General features: G+C 35.5%; 1 protein-coding gene across 2 annotated transcripts; it reads left to right on the top strand.

The window, feature by feature from the left end:
- The first annotated feature begins 3,966 nt into the window (after positions 1-3,966).
- LOC104889628 (DNA-directed RNA polymerase I subunit 1) lies at positions 3,967-27,559 on the top strand. 2 transcript variants are annotated; one of them, XM_010674894.3, is made up of 21 exons: positions 3,967-4,270; positions 4,375-4,544; positions 5,780-5,939; positions 6,057-6,314; positions 6,936-7,151; positions 7,317-7,496; positions 9,581-9,743; positions 11,206-11,390; positions 14,653-14,916; positions 16,000-16,088; positions 16,192-16,339; positions 16,443-16,661; positions 16,779-17,237; positions 17,360-17,504; positions 19,885-20,087; positions 23,253-23,455; positions 23,731-23,929; positions 24,021-24,286; positions 25,107-25,247; positions 25,603-26,347; positions 26,867-27,559. In XM_010674894.3, the coding sequence occupies exons 1-21, from the start codon at positions 4,256-4,258 to the stop codon at positions 27,443-27,445; spliced, it is 5,007 nt and encodes a 1,668-aa protein (XP_010673196.1). In that variant the 5' UTR covers positions 3,967-4,255; the 3' UTR covers positions 27,446-27,559. The 2 variants fall into 2 exon arrangements, with proteins under 2 accessions (XP_010673196.1, XP_010673205.1); XM_010674903.3 differs by lacking the exon at positions 26,867-27,559 and adding an exon at positions 25,423-25,507 and having other exon boundaries at positions 25,603-25,742.
- Positions 27,560-27,783: the final 224 nt, after the last annotated feature.

Genomic DNA, 27,783 nt, shown 5'->3' with positions numbered 1-27,783 from the left:
GGTTTATGGTTAAAATAAAATATGAGTCTGCTATGACCATTGTGGGTTCTTTCAAAAAAAAAATATATAGACATGTGGATAGGGGTTTTGTTTGATTCGTCTCGATACGTACTTTTATAATATCGACTTTTTATATTTTTTACAAATGAAAAATTAGAGATATATATAAAGGCTCAAAGTAGTACATTGACATACATGAAAAATGTAAGTGTAACTATTATTTAAGAACCGGAGATAGTATTATTAGAGACAACCCTTTGTAATATATAGTATTATGGTTATTATCTACCAAAAGATTGGTAATGAGAGTTGTTGTTAGTTCAATCAATGGTCATAGACTCACATGAAAATATAATGAATATTCATGAGGTTACTGAATGTTTCATTAAGTTGTAATAAATCATATGGTATCATTTCTCATATTTTAATGATAGGCTGATAGCAATTAAATCTAAGTCATATGAATATTATAGTATATTAATGTAGTAGTGTAAATAGCTTTGGTGTTCAAGAATCAAAGATGGTAATAGGTAGTTAGAAACTGCTTGGCCATAAAAAAAAGAGTTGCATGGAGATTGTAACTAGTAATAAATACTGCTTGTAACCCCGAGTAATACCTTATAATATGCTTAATGTAAAACCACAAGTACCTTTCCTTTTTCCTTTTATATTATCATATAGGAGTAAGTATATTATGAACTATGAAGCTATTTATTCTGCAACATCTTCAATACTTTCTCAGTTTTTTGCTACTTGCTGTATCATGTCTTTTTCATAATTAAGGATCAAGGTAAGGAGAAAAAGATAGCAGAGAGAGATAAAAAAAAAAGGAATTTTATATGGTGGAAGAGAAAGATAGAATATATTGTCAAAAAGGGAGATGATGTAAGTATTACAAAATTGCCAAAAATGATAACTCATGCAAGTAATTAAAAACGGAGAAGTATATTTTAAAATTGACTGTTTTGGAGTAACCCTAATAAAACTAGAGATGGTCAACAGTGCGGGCTAATTCAACCCAACCCACCTTTTGGGCCGTGTGGGCCGAGCCACGAAAAGCCTGGTCCAGTCCGGCTCGAACCGTGAAATTGGTGGGTGGATCGTGGGCCAAATTTTTTGAGCCCAACTCCCGAAAGCCAGTCACTAAAACCGCCCAACTCGATCCATGAAATCGGTCTAGTCCCGTTCATGAACAGGACCAGGCCAACGCATGTAATTATTCCACTAAATTGTGTATATATTTTAATCAAGTTGAATATTTTTTAATCAAATGCATATATTATAATTCAATAAAATTCAAAATAATGAATAATTGTATATATTTAAATTAATTTTAAAGGTTTTATGTAACAATAATGAATGATTTCATAATTAAATAATTTTGAAAAAAAATTCTCATGCCACCCCGCCAGCTTGATCCAGCCAGCTAGGCCCACCAACCGCCAAATTTGCATCATGAACCGTGAAAACCGGCAATAATTCGACGTGGGCCAATATTTTCCAGCCTGTAGACCAGCCCGCCCAAACCGTGAATTTCACGATCCCGTCCTAGATTTATTAAATTTTATATACCATTTTTTTGTGGCTCAATTAATATATATTTTTTAATTATACTTGATTGCATTAAATATTTAAGTTAATTTTTAAATGTCATATTTAAATTTGATTTTATTGTTTTCCTTTTTTTTAGTAGTAATTGATTTACTAATGAGCATATAAGTAAATTTATAGTAGGACACAATAGTCCATAACTCTCCTTCCCTAGTTCCCTTATAGTCCAACTAGTCTTATATGCATGCGATGCATGCGAAAATAAATATAATTTTTTAATAGATATCTAACGTCTTTAATTCTCAATTCATTGCATTTTCTTGTTGTTGCATAACATACTTGTATTATTTTCAATCATTAAAGAGTGCACGTACCAATTTTATTAGTGCAATTATTATAATTTATTAATGTTATTTCATTTTATTATGTGGTGATTTAAAAATAAAAAATACAAAGGGAGTACATGACAAATTTGTACATATCAAATTGAAAGTTAAATACATACATATTAAAGCCAAATACAAAGCTGATTGAGTACAAAATATCGTAAAGTGAAATACGATATCATCTCTATTATAAATAAACGTTTCAATAATACAAAATTATGACACTAAAATAGAATAACATAAATATGATAGTGTTGTTCAATTTAAGAGCCATAAATAATAAAGAAGGATTTATAAGATACTCTAAACAATATCATAACATAAAAGCTTTGTATGAGATTTTTTTTTGGTTTTGTGTAATTCGACTCTAAACAATAGATTATTTAAGCTAAATGTATAATACAACACCTAATAATCCTTTTATACTCCTTTGCATATAAAACAACATCAAATAATCATTTCCTAATATCATGCTTACATCTATACAAACTAGTATTTTTGGCACGCGATGCGTGCGTGCATAGGTTTTAACATTTATTTTGGGCACATGTAGGTATTTAAAAAGATGACATCATTCAGTTATGCTTAATCACAATTTTATGCGCAACATAATGTGGAATAAAAATTGTATGTCATTTTTGAATTGACATGTTTTTACATGTAAAATCGTAGATTTGGAACTACTGTGTTCTTTAAAACAAAATTATAGTGAACTTAATATGTTTAAAGGGTAGAGTGCTAATGTTTTATAAATATTATCACTCCTTTACCATTCCTTATATGATAGAAATTGTAAATAGTATGCAATAAACAATATTTTATGAGTGCATAAGTTTGATATTCTGTAAAATAATATGCGTTGAAAATGTAATGTTATTATTATCAATATTTGGAAACCATTTTTAATTGAAGATTCTCATTTTATCAATAATCTTGAAAAAATTTTGTGTAAAGCTTTTCAAACAAATTCCTTTTTTGTTACTTGTGTCTTAATTAGGTAATTATTTGTTTTAATCTTAGCTTGTTTAATATGGAAATAGCTTCTATCTTCCACAACAAGAATGTTAGGGTTTAGCGTCCGAAAAAATCGGACGGTAAAAAATGCGGAGTCGGACGCTAAACATATTAGCGACCGCTAACGGACGCTAAATAGCTGATGCAAAACACCTGGTCGCTAATGGCTAGCTTAGCGTCCGATAAACGGACGCTAAAATATAGCGACCGCTTTTCGACATGTAACGTCCGATATGGTAGCTGACGCCAACTAGCGTCCGTCTGTGGCAGCGGACACCATGCCTCCCTAATTTTTTCTTTTTCTTTTTCTTAAGGGTATTTTTGTATTTTCAAAGGAGGACACCATGCCTCCCCCTTCACTTATATAATAGAGATATATTAAAAGGCGTGCGAAAACAAGAAATTGTGCCACGTGGCGCCCTCCCTAGGGAGTTTTAGTTCATGTAATCCATGTACAATAAAAAATTAAGAAATTGCATAATATAGGGTTTAATCCCGAGACCTCAAATACATATACTAAAGTTTTAACCACTAGGCTAAGTTGTATTTAATGTTATTATCATAAAGTGTTATATTAATAAATAAAATGTTTTCTTACCCGGGGCATAGCCTAGGCCTAATAATTAGTTTTGCTACTATTCCTTGTTGTTTTATTTTGAAAACTTGTAAGTTGTAAAGTTGCAAAGTTGTAAGGCCTTGTATTTGGCTTAGTATCTAACCACGTTACATCTTGTATTTTTTTTTTGTTCTGCAAAACTTTGGGCCTCTATATATAACTAGTTAATTTAATCTTCTAATTTGTGTAAAAAAATAAAATTTATTAAACTAGATGATTTAATTTTAATATAAAAGTAAACGTAGTTATAAAAGAATTAAATTAATCACTAAAAGAAATTAAAAAAATTACTATTAAAATATTTTTTTTTTTAATATTAGATTTACCATTCCTAATTTTAATTCAAAGATAGACGATCTGGTATAAAAGACAACTACATTAATTTCTACGCTACATTCCTTGGCTCTCCGGTCTCTAACTCTTCAAACATCTCTCATTCTCTCTATATTCTTCGCCCACAAATCCGATTTTTTCTTCCACTGCCATATTTCTTCTTCCACTGCCATATTTCTTCTTCCTATGTCTCTTCATATGACGATTTGCAGGTAAGATATAAAACAAAGAACGGAAACCCTAACTCTTCCAATTTCGATCGGTAGACTTTGCGCGCTAAACCTTCTCCTGCAATTACAATTTTGAAGAAAAATATCATCTTTCTACCTACATTCAACTTCAATTTGTCCACATTATGGATGAAACTAAGGTATGCAAAATTCGAACGTAAAAATACTTTTTTTTTGAATAATTATTATGGTTTTCGAAACCACTACAGTGTTTTTGTTCGTTGATTGATTTTTTTTTTTGTAGGTGGCAAGGAGGTGGGTGGATGCAGTGCAATTTGGGGTTATGACAGATGAAGAAGTGAAAAAACTTAGCGTCGTCAAAGTTACGAATTCATTATTGCTGGATGTTGCTGGAAATCCTGAGCCTGGTGGTTTATATGATCCTGCTTTCGGTCCATTCGATGATCATTCTTTGTCAGTTTTCTTTGTTTTATTCTATTTTTTGATTTGTTTTTAATCTCAAATATATACTATATTATACTTCACTATAGTAGATTATTAGTTAGATGCGCCGGAATCTAGGTTGCACATAGATGGATACGGGTGCGGATTCGGGTACGGGACAGAAAACGGCAAGATTTTGAAATTTTAGGAAAGGGTGCGCTTATGATACGTATCGGGTACGGGTACGGGTACAAGTACGTGACCTAGAAGCCGGAATTACACGTCAATCGATATAATTAATGTTTAGATTTATTTACTTTTTCTGTTTTTACTTATTTTATGTACTGTTTAGGAGTGCTGGTTGGCTTTTGCTTTTAAGTATTATTAATTCTATTCTAGTACCTTGTGATTTACAAGGTAAAAACAGTTTAATTGGTTGAAGACCCTCCTTTAATTTCGTCGAGCTCAAATTTTGCTCTTTACAATAGGGATACCCAAATTCAAGGTAAAAAAAAAATCTAACAAGTGGTTTTTAAATAACAAATATTAAAGACCTAGCTTTTGAGAGTGGACAACGATGTACTTTTGTCAATTTTTATTGTTGTTTTCATGGCCGGACCCACTAACTCATTAATTCCTTTTTTTTTTTCTCTAATATAATAATAACTCCAAAAAAGAAAACCATATCTACTTTTATAATAAACCAACAAAATGATGGTCCACATAACAACTTTTGAAACACTTTGTGCAAATCCAAGTGTGTGGATTATTAGGGGTATGAAGGAGTAGCATGTGGACTAAAGTACTAGTACTAGGTTGTGAACTGGTTTAACATGGTTTGTAATGTTCGAATCAGTATGTTGGGAATTTCACATTTCTTGGTAAAACTACATTGTTATTGTTGTTCACTCTCATATTAGAAAACATTTGTTGAAGTCATATTTTAGTTTATCCTGATATCCTGGTTGTTTGGATGTGTTTTCTTGCTTCTTAGTTCAGTAAGACAGTAACTACCTTTGATTGCCAGTAGTTTGGTGTGTTTTCTTGCTTCTTAGTATGGTATTGGTGGTGTCGTGGTGCTACAGGATTAAACTACTTGTGTTAGATTTGTGATCCTTATCATTTTAAAATTTTGACTACTTGTGTTTTAAAATTGAAGCTTCTTGAATTTTACCCTAACTCAATCATCTTCATGCCAATGCCTGATTTGTTTGATTATTCTATGCATATCTAATCATCATTTTGCGAATTTATTTGCTGTGCAGTTGCAAAAAATGTGGTAATCGGTCTTTTTATTGCCCTGGACATTGTGGGCATATAGATCTCGTTGTACTGCTTTACCATCCTTTATTCTTTAATAAGCTCGTTCGTGTTCTACAGAACACGTGTTTGGCTTGCTACCGTTTTAAAGCACCTAAAGAGGAGGTAAATTTTGTCACTTCGACAAATCAATCTTATTGAGTTTAATGAGAATCTTTTTACTTTTTCTTTGTTGCTTGCTGCTACGGGATATCCTTGCTAAATTTTGTTTTCCAAATGCAGGTAGAAATGTGCATCTACAAATTGAAGCTCATTAAGAAAGGAGATATTGCTCGTTCTAGAGAATTTGATCCTTTTTTAAGCGAGCCTCCTGAGGAGTGTGAGAACAGGCTTGATATGCATCAATGCGGCTGGACCTCTTTTCAACTTACTGAAGCAGTTTTGGTGCTGGACGGTTTTTTGAAAAAAAAATATACTAAATGTCATTGTGGGGCCAAGAGTCCTCCCATTACTAAACCTACCTTTGGTTGCATTCGTCTGGTAAATTACTTTTCCCTATTGCTTAAGATACTAAGTGTTCCCGTGTAGAAGCTACTTAGTGTTAGATGTAACTCTAGGCATTTCTATACTAGTTAAACCTTTTAAAATTACATTTACGGGTTAGTTGACTTGTGATTGGGATTTTTCTGCACTCAACTGGTCCATTGTTGTCCATTTCTCTAATTGAAAGAAAAAAGGTTATTACTTATTGCCCGTGTTGATTAATTTTCCGAGGGTACTGGCTACTGCTCCTGTACCATTCATCATGTCTCCTTTAATCTATGCTACATCCTTCTCTAGATATATTTTCATCATATTTTGCTGAGTAGTTTTATCATGCATATCTGAGTGTTTGAATTTGTTCGTCTGGTGGCCACATTGAATTTTGGTGGAAATAACGGAATCATGAAGTTTGGACTTACTACTGCTGGAAACGAAGGAAATAATTTATAGAACATCTTTGTTAACACTCTTAATGAGGAAAATAAGTTCTTGTAGCTTCACCATGGACATTTCTACTTAGTCCATGACTATCACTTGGCAAAAGTTCGTTCATGCTAAGGGAATAATAATTAATTCTCTTGTATATATATCTATATGGATTAACGTACTCTTTTTTAGGGCGCCTTGAGCGGTAACAACATAAGAGCCAATATTATCAAAAGGCAAAAGTTAGATGGACCTATGGATGAAAGTGATCATTCTATTTCCGAGGTAGAAGATCTTGCTGACCATAATGCTGGTCAAGTAGCATCAAATTGGCGAAGGAAGGAAAAGGTCGACTCACTGTCAGAAATAATGAAGTGGAGAGAACCACGATCTTTGTTACCAACAGAAGTATGTTCATTTCTTCTTTCAAATCATTAGCCACAAGGATGAATCTACCACCTTATGTCTCAAGCTTTTCTAGTTTTATGATAGTCCTTGATGTATGAGCAAAAGGTACAGAGCTATGTGTGAATGAATACTGAGATAGAGATGTAATAACCTTGATTAATGCAGGTCAGATGGATACTTGAGCGTCTATGGGAAAATGAGGCTCGATTATGCTCGTTCATTTGTGATATTCAGCAACACCAGGGAAACACATCTCAGAAGAAAACATCTTATTCGATGTACTTCTTAAAAAGTCTTCTTGTGCCTCCAACGAAATTCCGTCCTCCTTCTAAAGGAGGTGATTTAGTAAGTTTCAGATGTGTTTTCCCTTTTACACCCCAAATAATTTGTGGAAATTTCGCTGTCTTTTTTTTATTATGATTTGCTTAGCTAATTGTCTTTTCAAATCTTGTTAGCTGGCTAAGGTAATAGCAAAGAGTTGCTGATAAGGTAATAGCAAACTTTCCTTCTTTAATCTTGTTAGCTGGAAAGAGACAACAAATAGTTGCTGATAAGGTAATAGCAAACTTTGGCAACTTATCTATTGATGTTTTGGATGTGGGAGTGCTTGGACTTGGAAGGGCATAAGGTATGATTCGAACTTGAAGGCTAAGGATTTTTTGGAGAAGGATTGTAAGAGAAACAAACCTCTTGTTAGATGCAATATACGAACATAGTTCAAATAGAAGAGAATTTGGAATATTGTGATTTTTTTTCCTTTTAAGAAAATTCAACTGAAAGGCTGCAATGTCTTGGTGGTGGTTTGCAATTTTTATAGCAGTTATCAAGTTGAGAGATATGGCTTCTCATAGGCATTACTACGTTCATTGCACCGTAGTCCGTAAATATGGAATTGACTACCTTGAAAATTTTGGGTTCATCATATTATAGAAACTATAAACATGATTTAGGTAACGGTGCTAAATAGGTCAATCAGGTTAGGTTTGGGATCTGGGTCATTCTAGGTGGGTCGTTTAGGGGGATCTTATTTTCCCCCCCTAGAGTGCCTTTGGTTTGGAGGAAATTATGTTTCCAGGAGATGATGTTTTCGGGAAATTGCTCATTTTCATTAAAGCCGATCTTCATTTGTTGATTTTGTCTTTGGAAATCTATTTGTAGTTGAAATTATTTTCCACTTAGCCAAATAGAGCTTTAAGATCTTCTATCTTAAAGAATGATGTTGAGGAACAAACGTTTGGTTCAAGCAGGGTCTAAATATCACAGATGCAGTGACCTAATTTCACGGGTACTGTTGATGTTTTCTGGGTGTTGTAGCTTAATATTAAGGTTGTGATGAGCTTGGAAATCTTTACAGTGCAATCACAATGCAAAGATGCAACCTCTTTTCTTATACCCTTAGGTTGATGTAGCCATGTAGCTATCGAAGGCTGCATTCCCAAACTTTGGGACAAGTACCTACAGTATCAGAATATTGTATAACTTGAGCTATGATATGCCATGTTGTATTACTAGATTTAGATACACTATTATATTCATTGCCAATTTTATCTAATAAAAGAAGCTGCTATGGGGCTTGGCATCTCAAGATTAGAAACAAAATGTCTTGTATAGATCATGTGTCAATTGTCTAACAATTAAACATGAACTTCAAGAGTTAAGTCAGACAATAAAATGTACAGTTGTATGTATATGACCAATGTCTTCGAAGAACAATACTCTCTGGAATGCTTCCTTAGGAAGAGAAATCCACAACAAGCCAACATCACAGGAAAACGCAAACTTGTCCAATTTGAGATCCCATCTATGAGCGGAAATGGACTTGCAGCCTAAAATCTCGGGAAAACGCTAACCTATTGGATTTCAACCAACAATATTTTACTGTATTTATCTAACACTGGAAGTAACAAAATCTCTTCAATCCAACTGATCTAATTCAAGCTGTGGGGAGACCTGAGCTGATGTTACCCAAAACCTGTCCTGTACAAATTCAAATGATTTGGCATGGTTCATTTTTTTGGCATGTGTAATTGTAAGATATATTTGAAAATCTGCCAGTTAACACTTCTGTCAATGTTTATTATGGAAATGAGAGGGTTTTTGCTTTCTAGACGTTAAAACGTGCGCAGTGAATTTTCTTGTGAAATGTAGTAGCCTTGCTTGGTATCAAGGTGAAGGCAGGGGAATCTGCTTGTCATTTTTTGTGTCTTTGAATCCTTGAATCCATTAACGCCTACCTAATGCCTTTAAATTGTTGATCATTGAATGATGAGAGCTCAGTTGACGTAAGGTTCATCGGTCTTACTTTATTGGTCATGGATTTCGTATTCGCTGTTGACTCACTGGTTTGTCGTTATAATTCATCATTGTAATGGTTTCACTTTGGCTTTTATTCACACTTATTTATAGGGTTATGATTGTTCTTCCTTTAGGTGATGGAGCATCCTCACACTGTTCTATTGGGCAAGGTTTTGAATTCTAATATATCCGTGGCAAATGCTGCTGAGAAGCATGCTGAGAGTAACATTATTCTTAGAGATTGGATGAATCTTCAACAATCTGTAAATGTTCTCTTTGATAGTAAGAGGGCAGTAGGTGAGTTTGCATCTTTGGCTATACACCTTCTTGTGCATGATATTTGATTTATGACTGTTCTGGAACAATGTGATAGACCTTTGTCTCACCTTACTGTAGAGTGTGTAGAAATCCAAGCTTTAGGTCTTCTAGTAAAATCTGTTTTCGGTCCAAATATTTATTATGTCCTGCTAATCTGCTATACTTCCCTGGATATGTTTTTAAAATCGCAAATAGAGTAGGTGTTCTTGTTTCAATGGTCAATTAGTATCCCAATTTTGTTTTTGCAAATTTCTTATGTTCCGATTCGGTCTATTTCCATATTTTGACTTCATTGATAAAATGGTATAAACTACTTTGTTTTATTTTATATGAGCAAATATATATATTTGGGTTTTTCTTATGGCCATAAGATCAATGCAAATATGGTGGATAGCTCTGGAACTGCGGATCTTTTGTTTTCGGTAAGAAAAAAAGGTTATAAATAGATAGACCTTTGGTCATGACTCATGATTTGTTGTGGGAGATGAGTTCAGTCTGGTGGACACTTGTGGAAAATTGTTTATATATAGTCTGGTTCTCTGCTCGCCAGTTGTTGTCGGACAATGTATGAGAAAGTTAATAAATTTTTGATCTTTTGTTTCTGTTTACAACAGACGGCCTGCTTGGTAGGGGCAATTAATGGTAGGAACAATAATGAATTTATGTGTCAAGTTGTAGGGAAAGTTACATGTCAATCTCCATTTTGGAACTTCATTCCCAAGCAAGTGTTTTTCTCTATGAATTTCCATTACCACTCAGTATTGCTTTTCATGGTAATAAATTTTTTTGAAGGAGAAGAGATATTTGGGGTGGATGAGCATTACTATGCTCATTGGCATGTGGCTCTTGTAACAAAAGTGAACTATAAATCCATAACCATTTTAACCATAACTTACCCGGATCAGACTCTAACGAATCCTTTGGAAATTGAATTTATAAGAAATCTTCTATTTTCTTGAATTAGTAGAAGAAAAAGAAAGAAAAAAAAAGGTGCAGAAGAAGAAAATAAAGTCGATTATCATACATTATATGTAGAAAGCGAATTTATTATTTAGTTCTACATTCCTCGTACTATACTCATATAGAATTAGAAATTTAATTAATTAATTAAGATAATAACAAAAAAAAAAAATTAAACAGGTACAATTACAATATACTAAATCGAGGTATCCATTCTAATACCATACAGGCCGTGAATGACAGAATATGTGGGGATGGTTCCTCTGGTTGTTCCTTGTTCGTTTATTCTGGGGGACGGGGTGGGGGGTCTATGTGGCATTATTTTTGACTCTTTTTGGGGCATAGCATGGTTGACATATCCTCATGTTTAGTTTGCCATTTTCATGGAACAAGAGTGCAGCATCATGCTGTAATCTCAATCAGGCCATTCTGGTATCAGCATCTGATACATGCCATTTTGTTTGTTTGTAAACATTTGTAGGACAAAGGGAGATGGCTTCTGGCATATGTAATTTGCTGGAAAAAAAGGAGGGCTTGTTCCGGCAGAAGATGATGGGGAAACGAGTCAACCATGCTTGTCGTTCTGTAATATCACCAGATCCTTATCTGGCTGTCGACGAGATTGGTATTCCACCAGCTTTTGCATTGAAGCTGACCTATCCAGAGGTGAGAGATGATCTTTTTAGTTGAATTTCTGCAACCTGACATCTTGAACATGCTGTCAATTTCCTTTCAGCCAGCAGTATTCAGTTACCAGGCTTGTTACACTTTTTTTTTTTTCTTCTGCTTACCTGTTCCATTCTAGTATTGGAAAGGATCATTAGGGACAATCAGTTACAGTTTGTAAAGAGGCCATGCTTCCACCCAATGATTCCTTGTAAATTTTTCATTAATAAATGGAAGAATTTCACACCTAAGGAAACAAGTAGTATCAATCAAATAAGAAAAAAGTATGTGTCGATGGGACTGATATATGATAAAGATTGTCTGATAATAGTCTCCAAACTGAAGACCAAACAGTAGCTCAAAATACTAATCTACCCATGAGATTCAATGTGAATCTTATATTGAAAATCCCTTCAGTCCTCCACAATCAAATGTGGTAGGAAACTTCTTTTCTCTTTTATCACATATAGGAATGCGCTGAATGGAGGTTGAACTTATGAAGCATGAGCTGGGTGTCCGTAGAAACAATAACTCACTGTATAATCTTCAAATGACTGGGTGGAACTGTTATTTTTACTAGGGAAGCACAAAAGAGACTACCACTTAGAACTTAGGCTATGCCTCTAAGCCATCATTCCTTGGATAAAGGTTTTACTTGTTTTCACTACCTAAGTATTAGAGGTTTAATCCACCCTCCAAAGGATTTATAAAAAAAGATTTCAAATTTGAACTCGAAAAATGAGCCAACTTAGGTTATCATACTTTTATTATGAGATAACATCACTTTTTTTTTTATGTCGAAGGAATATAGACGATAACACTGTAAATAATTGGACAGAGTGTTTCTTATGATTGTGTCTATGAGGATTCTCCTAAATATGGAAAATGCAAAGAACTATTTTTTCAAAGGAGACCACATCATAGCACTAACTTCTACAAATTGTGATTAATGACCGTGAGTAGCACTAAGTATAGGTACAAGCTCTCGAGAGGCTGGTTCTCTCGCAAATGCAAAAGGAAACTAAAGAAATGCTTATCCATGTTTAACATTATTCTCTCTCTCGTAAATCTGATCTAACCATAAAAATTCTTAGATGCCTTCGCCCTTCATTCTGTCACTAATCCTCTCCTGTTTCTCCCTGTGGTACCCCTAACAATACACACATTACTCTCCAATCTCCATCATCTTTATGCCGGTTCATTACAGTGCCGGCTTCCCAAACTTCCACCTCGTCCTCAAAGTGGTAATGATTGTATTTATCTACAACACCTTTGTGGACTAGAAACTCAATCAAATTTCAGCTTCTATGATTGTAGTTAGTAGCTCTCTTTCATCAACACATGCAAAGCAAATTTGTTACAGCTCTTGATTAATGACCGAAGGTAGGATGTGGTTGGGAAAAGATGAGTGCTATTGAGTTTGTTAAAGTAGATTGGGTAAAGAAGGCTTGAGCTAATCTTAGAGTTGATGTAGACAGGATTCATAGGATGAGTGCGGAAGTTAGTGGTATCTTTTTTTTTTCTCCCCCGTTTTGGGATAGGGATAATGGTGAACGTCATGCTGTTCCTTACTATCTGTAACTTCTCTTCTGCTCAGCTTTCCAGAAACTATCTTTTCTTGTCGGCAACCTTAACCCCTTCTTGTTCATTAGCTCTAGATCACGTGCTTCACACAATATGAGAGACCTCCATGGTAGGAGAGTTCACGTCTTATTTATGTTCACCCGTAAATATATTTTCAATGGCTGTACAAGCCGCTAACAAGCTTCATGTACTTTGGCAGTGTACATATGCTACAAGTTTATGCACCTTTGCTCTTTTTCTCCTTTCCAATGTCCAATTTGGGTCCATTTTATGGTTCATTCCACCTTCACCTCTTCTCTCACTAAAGGTACCTATGTGACTGAGTGACTTCAGTCCAATGACCCCACCATTTACCCTTCTTCCTTGGTGACTTTAACTCCACAAAAGCTAGTGGAAAGAACAAAAAAAAAAAAAACAGAAAGAGTGCTATTCAACACTAATATTATTATATTTTGCCTTTCTACTCATTTGGGCTATTGAAAGAATACATTGAAACTGCTGTAATAAGTAATTGAGTTACGACCAGGGAACAAAAACTCGGCCGTTCCGTTCTGGAACGGCCGCTTTGTAACGGATTTCAGAGAGGCCGTTCCGTTAAATACCGTTCTAGAACGGTGATTTGGAATTCACACCAAACTCGGCGCGATGGCGTTACGTAACGGTGTAACGGCGTTCCAGAACCGTTACAATCACGTAACGTCCGTTATTTGAAGAAGACCAGTTCTTTTGGTCGAGGAAGAAGAAGAGCCAACGCAAGATCTATAGATCTGAGTTAAAATTTGAAAGTAAAACATGTTTTTTTATTAAAATTAAAGCTTACCGAGGATGTAGAACTCAAATTCGAGTAAAACCCCTCCTCTAATTTCATTAGGTTACTGCTAATCGAACACTAAATTGCAAACCCTAATTTCGAAAAAACCCTAATATGCATTGGGATGCAACGCTGCTTCTTCGTTCATGGCAGAGAAGGTCGACGAGTCATCTTCGGCGGCTTCTAGCACTGTAGCTTCCGGTGGTTGGCTTGTTTGCAGGTTAGTGCTTGCTGGTTTTCTTTCTTTTATACCGATCATCTTCTTCTTTTCTCTCTCTTCTTTTCTCTCTTCTCTTTTTCTTTTTTATTTTGTGACTTCCAGTCACGTGAAAATTGCAACTCATATAGGAACTCTTTCTCTCTCTTCTTTTCATCCCTTTTTATTTTTTCTTTCCCTTTTAGTTTTTATTCCCTCACGTGGAATCACCCAATTTTCATCCTTTTTTAATTTTTTTTTAATGACAATCTTACACATAAGTATGTTCAAATATCATCATAGTACCTCAAATATTGTATTTATAAGAGTTCTGGACATAATATGATATAGAAAGTAAAATAGAAGAAAAACAAAGTTTAAATGTCACTTGTGTGATTTTTTTTTTAAAATTCACGCCGCGACGGCCGCGAAACGTTCTATTTCCCCGTTACAAGCCGTTCCCGCGATAACGCGACCGTTCCCGCGAACGCGACCGCGACCGCGTTTTTTTTCTATGGTTACGACATGTTGAAGCAATCTGGTAACCTGAAGAATGCATCTTGGGACCCATGCTCCCCCCTGGTTTCTATGCTTGCTTTATGATAGGTCCTTAAATGTTTAATTGATCAATTAGGTGTGGTTCCTACTGAAATTTTATGTTGTTGATACAGAGAGTGACTTCTTGGAATGTGGCAAGCTTACGAGATGCCGTTGTTAATGGGCCTGGGCTTCACCCTGGGGCCACAGATTATGTTGATAAAGTTTCTACTTGGAAATTACCGCCTAGCAGGAAATCTCGTATTTCAATATCAAGAAAATTACCTTCTTCAAGAGGTGTCACGATACACGCTGGGAAGATTTACACTGATGATTACGAAGGGAAGATAGTTCACCGTCACTTGCGCAACGGGGATATAGTTCTGGTGAATCGCCAGGTATGAGTATGACAAACACATTACTTAAAAATGCAGCAACCTGGTTGTGGGGAAACTTATATGTATGAGTATATATGTGTGCTTGTGTCCCTTATTTGGCGTATTAGGGAACTCGCGTGTTACCTTTTCTCTCGTGTCCAAAAATAGATGCCAAACAGAACCCCCCTTCCTCATCAATAAAAGGCAAACTATAATCAATGTTTCAAACCTAAGATCATTGCTTGGGGAGATGGTTGTTGTCACTAATGGTATGTGGAACAAAGACATTACTCGCTTGTTTCTCAATGTCCTTATCACTAAATGGTTGTTTTCTCATCCCTCATGGCGCCTCTTGTCTGTTTTTGTCAATTCTGAAAAAACTATAAATGTCGTGGTTTTGGCTGTTTAAACTGGAGTATTTTTCTTAGTCTGTTTAGAGGGTAGCTTGGCTATCATGGACTTGAAACTTGGTTGTTCCGTATGTAACAATCTTTATGTAAGGATTTTGAACTTGTCGTTCCATGCAATGCCGTTACATATCGCTGCTATAAAAATTACGTTCTCACTGCGTTGTCCATGACTTAACGTAGACTCTCGGTGTTAGAACTTTTTTTTTCCAGCTACGTCCATTACTTGTTAGAATTGTCCCAAAAAAAAGAATGGGAAAGCATATATAAAAGGTCCTACAGCCTTTTGTAAATTGTGGATGTTTATTTATGCTCTCTCATATAAGCCTATACCCCTTTTTGATGAAATATACTTTCTTAAGTGCAGTGAGTCATTGCTACATGCGAGTAGAAGTTTGGAGATATTTGTTTGAATTGGTGTTTTTCATCTTTGGATACTTTTTTTTAAAGTGAATGTAAAGTCAACTAAACTAATTTTATTTTCATTTTGATTAATATATATTTATGTATTTCTTTAATAATAAAAACAAGAAAGGCAGCTATAGATGGTTGTCTGTGGACTCTACTTTTGGATTGGAATTGGTGAACCGAGCTTGCTTCCTGAGAAGTACATTGCCTCATTCCCTAGAAGAAAGAGGATGTGTTTACTTCCGCATTATATGTGCTTTAGTCCTTCTGATATCTTTTTAATTTCCAGCCGACACTCCATAAACCAAGTCTAATTGCACTGAAGGTTCGTGTCTTGCCTGGAGAGAAGACCATTCGTTTTCACTATGCAAACTGCGAGTATGTCCACCTCCTCTTCAGTAGTTCTTTTTTTGTCATATAACTGTGCAAGATTATACTTGAGGGTGATACTTGTCATTATCTGTATGTTGTGTTCATGTAGTTCCTTCAATGCTGATTTTGACGGAGATGAAATAAATGTTCACTTTCCTCAAGATGAAATTTCTCGGGCTGAAGCTCACAACATTGTAAATGCTAATAACCAATATATTGTTCCAACTCGTGGTGATCCTAAAAGAGCTTTGATTCAGGTTATTATGATTCTAATATCTATTGAGGGTCGATATCCATTGTTCCGTGCTATATTTCTCTTCAATAATCTATGTTTTCTCCAATGTTTGTACTTTTGTATAGGATCACATTGTAGGTGCTGTACTTCTCACGAAGAGGGATACCTTTTTTACCTTTGAAGATTTTAATGAACTTCTTTATATGTCTGGTATGTGTTCTTATGGGGTCTTGGCTCTCAATGCCAAATCTGGCAAGAAAATATCGGTAGTGGATTCAGAAAGTGTCATCCAGGCTTATCTACCGGCTATAATTCGACCGCAAAGGCTTTGGACAGGGAAGCAGGTTAGGATTAATGTTTGTCTGTTGCACTAGATCAGTCGAATTTATATCTCGGTGTTAGAACTCTGTTTCTTTGACCTTATGGATAGAGTTTGACAGTCTACAATGACTCTTGTGTAGGTCATAACTGCCATCTTGAATCACATAACAAGAGGTTGTCTACCATTTACTGCCAAAAAGCGTGCTAAAATTGCACGAGAATATTTTGGGATGGATGAATCAAAGAAGAACAAAGATGAAAGTCTTAAAACAGCTGGTGAACCTTGTCGAAAGAAGAGAAACAACAATGAGACTTCTAAGATGATTGTTAGAGATGTGGTAAAATGCATTGAAACAGAATATTCGAGATGTGGCAAAAGATATTCAGAGAGCAAGAAAAGCAGGATGTGGGGGAGCTCCAAGTACAACATCGATGAAAATGATGTGTTTGTTTTCAAGAATGAATTGGTTCAAGGGGTTATTGACAAAGAGCAGTTTGGGAAGTATGGATTAGTTCACACCATTCAGGAAATGTATGGGTCTGATGCTGCAGGAAACTTGCTTTCTGCATTGGGCCGCGTATTGACTGCTTTTCTACAGGTGGTTATCCCGCCTGCTTGTTGCCTTGGTCTTCCAGTTGATGTAGAATGATTTGCTTATATTTTCGATATTGCAATGGTGCGGTTTGACTTATACTGTTAAATCTCTTGCTTATGTTTTAGATGATGCATGGTTTTACTTGTGGAATTAAAGATCTTCTCCTAGTACAACCTTATGAAGAACAGAGGAAGAAATTGCTTGATGCTTGCCTTGATAGTGGCAAGCAAGTTCATCAGCAATTCATTGGCCGTGAAAAGGAACATTTAGGTATGTTATACTTCTTTATTGTGGAACTCTTGTCCTCTTTTACACAACAAGTGTATGTTTCTTTTCTATCTGTATGTACTTTTTCTGTTGAAGAAAATTTATCAGTATGTCCTATCCTCTTGCCACTTAAGGACTGTCCAATTTTTAACTATCTCATTCAGTTGCTCTTTTTTGTTTTAATCACCATTGAATTTGAGTTGGGTATGTTATTAATTCAATCATAATCTTTTGTATTTTAGGAAATGGGACATTTTTTTCCCCAAACATCCCAAATGATATGACTATTAATATGATTTGGAGATGAAGAAAATAGGCAAGGCAATCTACTCCTTCTAGACCATATTTTGATTTCCATGCTTCAAAACTTTTCTGGAATTTCTTAATGATAGGGTCCTAACTCCTAAACATAAGTGCACTTGATAGGAGCACCAAAAGGAAGACAATCATAAGCTGGAGGCTCTGTTCTCCAAATTCCAGACCTTGCCAACTAGGATTAGCACACCCTTAGAAAGTTGACTCCATATAGCTTGATATAGAAGAAAAGGCGGAATACCACAAAGAGAAAGTGTGCGTATTAAAAAAGCGTTTTTGTAATTGACACGTGTTTTGTTAACCCTCAGAAGAACCATATTTTGACTTTTATCCGTAGAATATCCAACAATAGTTCCCATTGAATGAATAAGGGACCCGGATCCTAGAAAGCAAATCTAGAATAACCCACATGTATCTCAATGAGAAATATTTTAGCACCCAGGTACACATGGAGATGGAGTTAGGTGTACCCTAGGGTTTTTTTCCCTTACTAATTTGAAGTTCCCAATGAGCAAATACTATTGTCAAAGGTACACTTAACTTTAGATGTTTTTTTTTTTTTTTTTTTTTTTTTTGACGGGGAACAGAAATATTATTACTCAATCATATCATCAGTTACAACCTCCATCATCTCAGGAGGAGCTTCCTCCAACCACACATACAACTCATCTAAACTCAAACTTCTCTTAGCTAGAGCATGTGCCACTTGGTTCCCACCCCTTCTAACAAAAGTATAAGTTACATGAACTCATTGGGTAGCTAGCACCTTGTTACTGTTTTATACAGTAGAGGATCGCTTAGTGTTTAGGGCAATTAGGTAGCATTGTCTTAGTGTCTAGGGGAATCAGGCATTTGTACCTCTCTTAGTGCCTAAACTTATTGGATTTTCTCAAATACTTTATTATGTACTTATGCTCTCTTCTGGGATTGTTGGTGTATTCGAGAAGAAGAGTAAAACTTGCGTGGTCCTAGTCCACACTAAAATTAGTGTGGACATAAAGGTTACGCGTGTCAAATTTGTATGCGGTATACATAGTGACCCCTATTTCAATATAATCAACTCTTTTTAACAAAGCGACCTTTTTCTTATGACATATATTCCAACTCATAATTAAAGTATCCGTGTAGACATAGTCACCTTTGTGCCTATGTCAACAAATAGTTAGAGAATTTTTACAAAGTAAAGTTACCTTTTTACATTTACCCTTAAATCCTAATTTTTATTGTATTGACCTGACCCTTGTTTGAAACATAGTGACCATTTTTTTAAAGGCGGTAAACTAGGCAAATGGCTCATGCATGAACGACTAGAATATATGTTAAAAAAGGTCATTGCATCAAAATGAAGGTCTCTATGTATTCTGCGTAAAATTTTTGCGCACATAACCTTTTGGTCCGGAGAAGGTCTACGCATGATTTTAGCATTAGAGAGATGAACATAATCTAAAAGAGCCCTCAGATTTTCTAGTTTCTTTTTAATATATCTTTAGTTTGTTCATCTGTCTCATTAGAATGCATGGAGTAGAGTACGTAGGGTCAAGTTATTGAAGATAGATTCACAAGGAGGGGTTCAGTTGTTAGATGTATGTATTTCTCACTAGCGCAGGTTCTCATGTTTTTCAAAATTTAGTAGTCCTCAAATATATTATATATCTGTGCCTTTTGGCATTACATATGTAGGCTCATAGTAATATTCTCACTATGATGGTCCTCGGGGATCTGTGATCACCTGAGATTTAATCTTATGGGGTGTGAATCCTAGTTGATGAAAGACTTTAATGTTCACACAAAGGATTCCTAATGACGAATTGACGACTTATGACAATTCATGTTACCGACCCCTAATCATTTTGGGACAAAGACTTTGTTGCTGTTGAAGGAAGGCTTCAAAGTTGTTCCTTTGCTAGAGCGGATGCTGTAAGCGGCTTCTTGCTGTCCAGTTTGGCTTAATTCTGTAGATTCGTTATTTGGTAAATTATTTGTCACCTGGGTTTCGAACTTCTTGCAAGTCATATTTTGTTCCAAGTTATTAATCAAGTCTCATTCTATGTGCCCCTCTCTGTCCTAGACTTCTTGGAGATGCAAATCGAAGTTGAGAAAGCAATTCGACATAATGGAGAATCTGGAAGTGTCTTTCTTGACGGGATGATGAGAAGTAAGCTTAATACACTGAGCTCTGCAGTTACTAAATTATTCCCTGAAGGACTAGTTAAGCCGTTTCCGAAGAACTGTCTTTCTCTTATGACACTCTCTGGAGCTAAAGGCAGCATTGTAAGTTGACTTCCCTAACTAGCTTTCATTTTTGCCGTTCTTTGTGCTTGGACATTGTTTCACTATGATCAGAAGTTGAATTACATAGTTTCAAATGGCTTGATGCACTTAGAGGCATGAGTCATGACACATTTCTAGAGCCAAGGTCTGAGAGCAAGCCAAAAGTGTGGGCATCACGTAAGCAAAGCCAATATGTTTTTAAATGATATTACCTATGTCCCATATTAGTTTTGATTCTTAACCCTTATCATCGAAAATAATAGTTTGATTGTTAAATTATTACTCCCTCCACCCTGAATTGCAACTTTTGTATTTCACGGTGTCCAAGACTAACTTTGACCATCAATATCTTCAACTATGCATTAGTAAAATTATAGAAAGTGAAAATAATCAGTGAGATGAATCTAACAAGACCCCGCATGAGAATACAAAAAGTTAATGAACTTTGGCCATGGAAAAACTAATGTCTTAACTCTTAACTAATTTTGGGACAGAGGGAGCATTTGATTAGTTAGGTAGGTGGAAAGGAGTTAGCGGGGTATTTCTTTTATTTGAATGTGAAAAAGTCTGGGACTCTTAACTTATTAGTAGTATTAAAAGAATGTATCAAAATATCAGTGGTGATTGAATAAAAAGGAAAGTTTTAAAACTAATGTGGGATGAGCTGGCAAGGTTGTTTAGAAGTGTGAACATAGCTCTTTAATAACAATTCTTAGTATTTCATTATTATTATGGTCATAAATATAATACCACCAAAAAATTTGCTCTAAATAACACCATTAAGAGCTCTGGTGACCAAGCGGGGTGTCAATGATCCGATATGCTAGTGAACAACCCTCAAACAGGCCCGATCATCAATGTCATGGTAAAAAATGTGTCAGTTGGATTTTCAAGCTCATTAATAAAGAAGCCCGGTCTTAATCATTTAAGCTCACGAACAACTTGATTGTATTCCTATATGAGTTCATATGAGATAAAAGAAAATTGCTTGATACTTGCCATGGGTCCATATTGGAGATAATTTTGACTGTGTGAAATGTATTTATTTTTTATTATTAATTAGATACCGATTTATTAGATCATTACATCTTTATTTAATGATATGCTTCATTTTTTAATAAGTGTTGCTTTTACTTATTCACGTTACCTAATGTATGTCGTCGATCATTAATTTCTTTTATTGTGCACAAGTAAAAATTGCAAAAAGTTGATGTTTTGAAAGAATACATTGAGATGATCTAACAAGATCCACTTGACGATGTTTTTCTTTGTATAATAACGAGAAAATAGAGTCAAAGTTAGTTGATGAATAGTGTGAAATTGTCAATTTACTCACGTAACACTTGTTTAGGAACAAAGGAAATATTATTATATTTTAGAGGGATAGTTTATGTGAAGCTCGTTTATCGATAACCATGTAATATCGATCTTTACAAATTCAAATGAGCAACTTGAGCCAAGCTCAAAACAACCAAAAGTCAAAACGAACTTAGCTCAAACAAGGTAATACTGAGGTTAGCTTGGCTCTTTGACATTCCCATGTAATCAATGACACATTGACGTAATTAGCTTAGTAAATCTTTAGTTTTCTTTTTTTATATCGCCTTTGAATTCTAGAAGTGTTAGATTTTTTTTGCGCTCTCCCAGCCGTCACCCCCTTCATCACTGACCTGGCCGCACTAGTCTGTCATGCCAGCATACTAGCCACCAGTCTCTCATAGAGTCGTAGTCCTCATAGCCCTTCTCGATTGATAGCACTATCACGACTAGAAGTTCTCTCCCACAGCATTACACATGATAATGGTACATAACATTGAACCACTTTTATTCTTGCTTATCGTACAATGCAAGATATGGCTGCGAAGGCAAGCCATTTTTCTTGGATTGGAGGTTAATATGCTCCCATGTTTTTCTCTTCCAAGTTCCAATTTCTCTTATGTTAAGTTTTATGCACTCAAATCAAGCCTTCTGCAACGATTTGTTTTGTTTATTGCTTCATCCACCAGGGGTTGCAACTGGTTACCTTAGTTTTGAAAGGTGCAAAATCTCGTTGCACATAGTTGCAAGGTGGAGATGTTGCATCTTGAATTGGAGTCCCACTTTAATTCTTTTCTTTTTTTTTTGCTGCTGTATAAAAGTTTATGGTGGTTTAGAGCCCAATGTTTCGAAAATATTGAGGACACAACTTAAATAATGTCGCAACTCGCTCTGTGTTGTTATTAATTTACCCCTTCTTTTGGCACAAAATATAAGGAACCTGGTATATCTGATGAATGTAGTTTGATGGTATTTAGTTTTAGTTGTGTGGCAAAGTTTCAAGTTTGTAAGGGATATGACTTAATTTTCTTTATTAATAGAGGACAAATGCAACAACATAGTCAAATACCTTTGACACTAACCTAACCCATTTAATCAAACATGTGAAAAGGCTTGACACTAACTTGTCGTGTGTAATTGGATTCTTATACATGTCGTCCCAACTTATCCATTTTAGAATATCAAGAAAATTTTAATGAATAATTTATTTACTTATGTCCTTTTTTTTTTTTTTTTACAATTCTATCAATTCATGTTGAGCTAACCATTAGCTTGCTAGAATATTGAACTTCTTTTAACAATTAGATTATGCTTACTCATACCTTTACATGAAATAATGATCTCTCTATACATTTTAGTTTAACAGGTAAAATTGTGCTAGTTTGGCTTAAAATTTATGAATCTAACCCGAACAATTATTAAAATGTTATAGTCATGTTTCCGCTTAAAGAAATGCCTTAACTGGATTTAACACGATACGAATCGTATCGTATCGGGTTCAAGCCTTATTTTCCATTTGGGTTAACTTTTTCTAGCTCTACAGTCTACTATAGACCTCATAGTCTAGTCATACTTTACGGGCCCCTCTAGAGCATCTGTTTTGCAGGGTAACATGAAAATTGTGCTTGGTTGATTTGGAGGGATATAGTATCATTATTTTTTATTAGAAGGAATATGACGATGATGCTAATATGCATTCGCCGTACTTTATTTGCAGATTAATGCTTGTTATTTATAATTTCCAAACCTCTTGATTGTTTTTCACTCGGCAAGTTCCTCATAGATTTAGTGCACTTGCTATCTCATATTGTTCCTGACTGGTATTTGTTTGCCTTTTACTTTTCGTAGTTCAACTTCCAACAAATATCTCTCTTGCTGGGTCAACAAGAATTGGAAGGGAAGCGTGTACCTCGAATGGTCTCTGGGAAGACACTACCATGCTTTGTCCCTTGGGACAGTTCAGCTCGAGCTGGTGGATTTATTGGTGATCGTTATCTTACTGGCCTCCGCCCCCAAGAATTTTATTTCCATTGCATGGCTGGTCGTGAAGGGTAAACTTGGTTCAGTCCCTGTTGTTAGATATATAACTCATACCCTCTTTATCACATTGCTAACAAGAAACAACCTGCAGGCTTTCTGTCTTTCACTCTTTCCCAACTGGAAGTCCATTGTTTTAAGTTTTCTGGTCATTATTCTATAATAGACAGAGTAGCACATGTTTTTACATAAATTAAGGAGGCTGGATGAGGGTTTACTGCAGATATTGATGACTTAGGTTGGAAGTAGTATTTGTTTTTCTAATTAATGTGTTTTCTTTTGTTTGTAGATTAGTTGATACAGCCGTGAAAACATCTCGCAGTGGATACCTGCAAAGGTGCTTGATAAAAAATTTGGAGTGCCTCAGTGTTTGTTATGACTACACAGTTCGTGATGCAGATGGTTCCATCATTCAGTTCCGCTATGGAGAAGATGGGGTTGATGTTCACCAAAAGAACTACCTTCAAGAATTTGAAGCATTAGCATTGGTTGGACTGTGTCTTCTCTTGCATTTTGTTTAAGAATTGCTATATATATCAATATTAGACTTACATTATTTTAACTTACCTTTCTTTCCAGAATCAACAGCTGATTGTCAGCAGACATCCTCTATGTCAAATCGATGATGCATGCATATCCAAATATATTGAAGAAGATAATGAATTTCCAGCTCAACTTGCCAGGGAAGCTAAGGAATTCTGTAATAATTATGCATCGCACCTCAACAACCCGTTAAACTTCATAAAATTGGTTAAGAACAAATACTATATGAGTCTTGCCCACCCTGGGGAGCCAGTTGGAATTATTGCAGCTCAGTCAATTGGAGAGCCTTCCACACAAATGACGTGAGTTCCTTATGCTAACTCAGTAGCAAGTTGTTAATGAACATGGCTGTAAACTGCTTCAGGAAACCTATCTATGTGACCTAGGGTTTAAAGGTAGGTGGTTCCCATATCAGGCAGTAAATGCAACTGTAAATATGACAAAGAAAATCTCTAGTATTGCCTGATGGACCGGTAGTTCACCTGCGGATGAGGACGGTACAAGCACAGTTTTTAAAAATCCTCTGCTTGAACCTGTTTGACGCTATGTGTCTATTGTCTCAGAGGAGTTGAGAGATTAGATGCTCATGAATTGAGATTTTGTGAAAATGTATTCTGATAAAATCATCAAAACTTTTTAGATCAGTTTTATGGAGCTGAGATGTCAGTCTAGTTCAAACCCATATTTGTAAACAATGTCAATTCCCAAAGTTTTGCTGATACCCATAGCTATTCGTAATCAACAAAAAGTCTGAATCGACATCTGTAATTACCCGTTTAAAAACAGGTTCAATGTCTCTTGGTTCTTGGGTTACTCATCGTAAGCTGACAAGTAAATCAATGTTTTCCCTATGTAATGTTAAGCAATTGCCTTGAATTTCTGATCTATGTCATCATTCGTTAGTCTGAGTTACCCGCGGGTATCTTTAGCATCTTATATGGACATGTTCTTACCAAAAAAAAACAATGTGTTCTTTCATCTACTCTGAAACTACTAACGGGTGAAGTGTTTGTTATTGTACAAATTTGTTATTGCCTTATTGTAGACAATATCCATCTTCTCTTTTTCCAGGAACTTTCTAATTTGTGCACCTCCTTTCTGGATCTGTGTTAAAATATACAGATTAAATACATTCCATCATGCTGGTCGAGGAGAGATGAATGTGACACTAGGAATTCCACGTCTACTAGAGATATTAATGAATGCAGCAAAGTTTATCAAGACTCCTACTATGATGTGCCCTTTGTTAAAGTGCAAGACAAAGTGAGTTCTATATTAGCCTTCTTGTGCCTATAATCACAGCTACCATACTTTTTGTTGAAATTTATACAGGCGGATTGTACGTGTGGATATCTGTTTATTTGTTTGTTGAGGTGGAAGGGGGGATAAGCTCACCCTAATATTAGGATGCTTATGTTTCCTGTTTCTACACATGAAGCTACCATATAACATATATGGTTGTTGAAATGGAGAAATCTTTGCCATTCTTCCTGCCACTTCCACAGCACTACTTTCCTCCGAAGGTGGACACTTTCCTGCCTATAATGAAGCAAATTTTATGGCTATATCATTCTTCCGCTCACGAAGTTTTGCTGATTAATATGTTCCACATTTGCAGGGATGATATCGAGTGCCTTGCTGCAAAGTTGAAGAGAATTACAGTTGCTGACTTGATAGATAAGATGGAAGTTAGTGTTGTGCCATTTGCCATTGAGAAACATGAAATTTGCAGTATTTACAAACTTAAAGTTAAGCTCTATGATCCTGAACTTTATCCTCGTCATACTGATATTACATTAGAAGACTGTCAAAATGCCCTGCTAAATGAGTTTGTGAAGGAAATGGAAGCAGCAATAAAAGCTCATTTGCTTTTGCTTTCAAAAATATCCGGCATTAATTCTGAATCCCAGTCAAAGGGTTCAGATGACATGGACAAAGATGGGGTTGAGAGTGGTTCACAGACAGACGAAGAAGATAGTTCTGATGATGATGATGACAATGAAGAAAGGGGTGCCTGTGTTGGTTCAAAGGTTCGGAAAAGGAAACGAAAAGCTAAAGATGGGATGTATTATGAGGACGACCCTGAGGTGGAAGCTGAGGAAGAGAAACTCATATCTGAACATGAATATGACGAAGAAGTAGTTGAAAATGAAAATGAGGATGAAGATAAAGAAGAAAGTATGGAGGAAGATGTAACGGAAACTCACTCTGGCCCTCCTGATTCACAAGAGCGTAAGGAGAAACCAAAAGTTAAAGAAAGAAAAAAATCAGATAAAAATAAAGCAATATACGTCGCTTGTGATGGACTATGTTTTGAAGTCCATTTTAAGATAACTAACCAACCGCACATATTGCTGTCACAGGTATGCTGGGATTCAATTGCTTCTGTAAATTTTCAATATTTTGTCTTAGCAATAGGTTGAGCGCTTTGAGGAAAATATACCCAGTTTATCTATGGTTTGTGTTTATAAGACTCCTTTTCGAAAATAGCAGCTATTCTTTAATCCATGCGTGAATGACGCGGGCATTGGAGAAACTTCAATGATTATTCGTAATGAAGATTATTTATATCTTGGGTCAACAGTGGAATTAAGGGGTATATTGCAGGGGTGCCAAATTTTTTTCTTTTTTGCCAATTAATATTTTGTTAATAATAAAAAAGAAGGTAACCATTAGTGCATTAGCAAAGACTTGCATTTTCCGGTATCCATCCTGAGGTCAACAATAAAACTTAAAGAGTGCAATAAAAGGTATGGGGATATAGAGGCAGAGTTCATTAAACTTGATCAAACAACCTTGGTGTAATACAATTTTTCTAGTACTTGTTTCCCTGGATGTTATTATGCTATATTTCCTCACTTGTGGTTGCTGTAATGATGCAGATGGCTGAAAAGGCAGCTAAGAAAGTTTATGTGAAGAGTGCTGGCAAGATTGAGCGATGTGAAGTAGTAGAGGTACATTTGGATGATTCCGGAAAGGGAGGGATCCCAATGCTTAGAAAAGGTAAAGAATCTCGTCCTGCTCTCCAGACTGCTGGTGTTGATTTTCCTGCCTTTTGGGATATGCAAGATGTGCTTGATGTTAGGTTCATTAGTTCCAATGATGTACATGCAATGCTTGGTACTTATGGGGTCGAAGCTGCTAGAGCGACCATCATAACAGAGATCGTCACAGTTTTTGGTCACTATGGAGTTTCAGTGGATATACGACACTTAACCTTAATTGCCGATTACATGACACATACAGGCCGGTATAGGCCATTGAATAGATTTGGGGGCATAACGGATTCGATATCTTTGCTTAGCAAGATGTCCTTTGAGACATCTTCGAATTTCCTTACTGAAGCAACAGCTCATGGAGAAGTTGACACCTTAAAGACTCCTTCGGCTAGAATTTGTCTTGGCTTGATTTCCAATGTTGGTACTGGATGTTTTGACTTGATCCATGGTTTTGATATGTGATGGGTAACGCAGTTTGAGCTGCAATAGACTGTACATATTTTTAGGATTAATCATTTATGTAATTTATTACACCAACAGAAATATATGTATATAATGGCCTAGCAATTATTGTTACGATTATCCATCTATTATTACAAGATTTACACATGCACGTATAATTTGCTTGATTGTGGCAATCAGGTGCATTAATCGGCCAAACTTATGCAAAGCTGAGTTAGTGTAGCTTTACACCTGCACATATATTCTCCTTCTTTTTTTAGTTGCTATATTTGGTTTTTCACAATTTATGAGGTGTAATTTCAAATACTAATATATGATTTTTTTTTTTTTGGAAAATA

Source organism: Beta vulgaris, chromosome 1 (genome assembly GCF_026745355.1).
Source record: "Beta vulgaris subsp. vulgaris cultivar EL10 chromosome 1, EL10.2, whole genome shotgun sequence".
NCBI lineage: Eukaryota > Viridiplantae > Streptophyta > Magnoliopsida > Caryophyllales > Amaranthaceae > Beta > Beta vulgaris.
This window is presented reverse-complemented; position numbering and strand designations above follow the sequence as displayed.

Coding starts and splice junctions, on each gene's coding strand:
- LOC104889628 (XM_010674894.3), top strand. Junction 16,340..16,442: donor CTAAAAGAGCTTTGATTCAG/GTTATTATGATT, acceptor ACTTTTGTATAG/GATCACATTGTAGGTGCTGT. Junction 17,505..19,884: donor CCGTGAAAAGGAACATTTAG/GTATGTTATACT, acceptor TCTCTGTCCTAG/ACTTCTTGGAGATGCAAATC.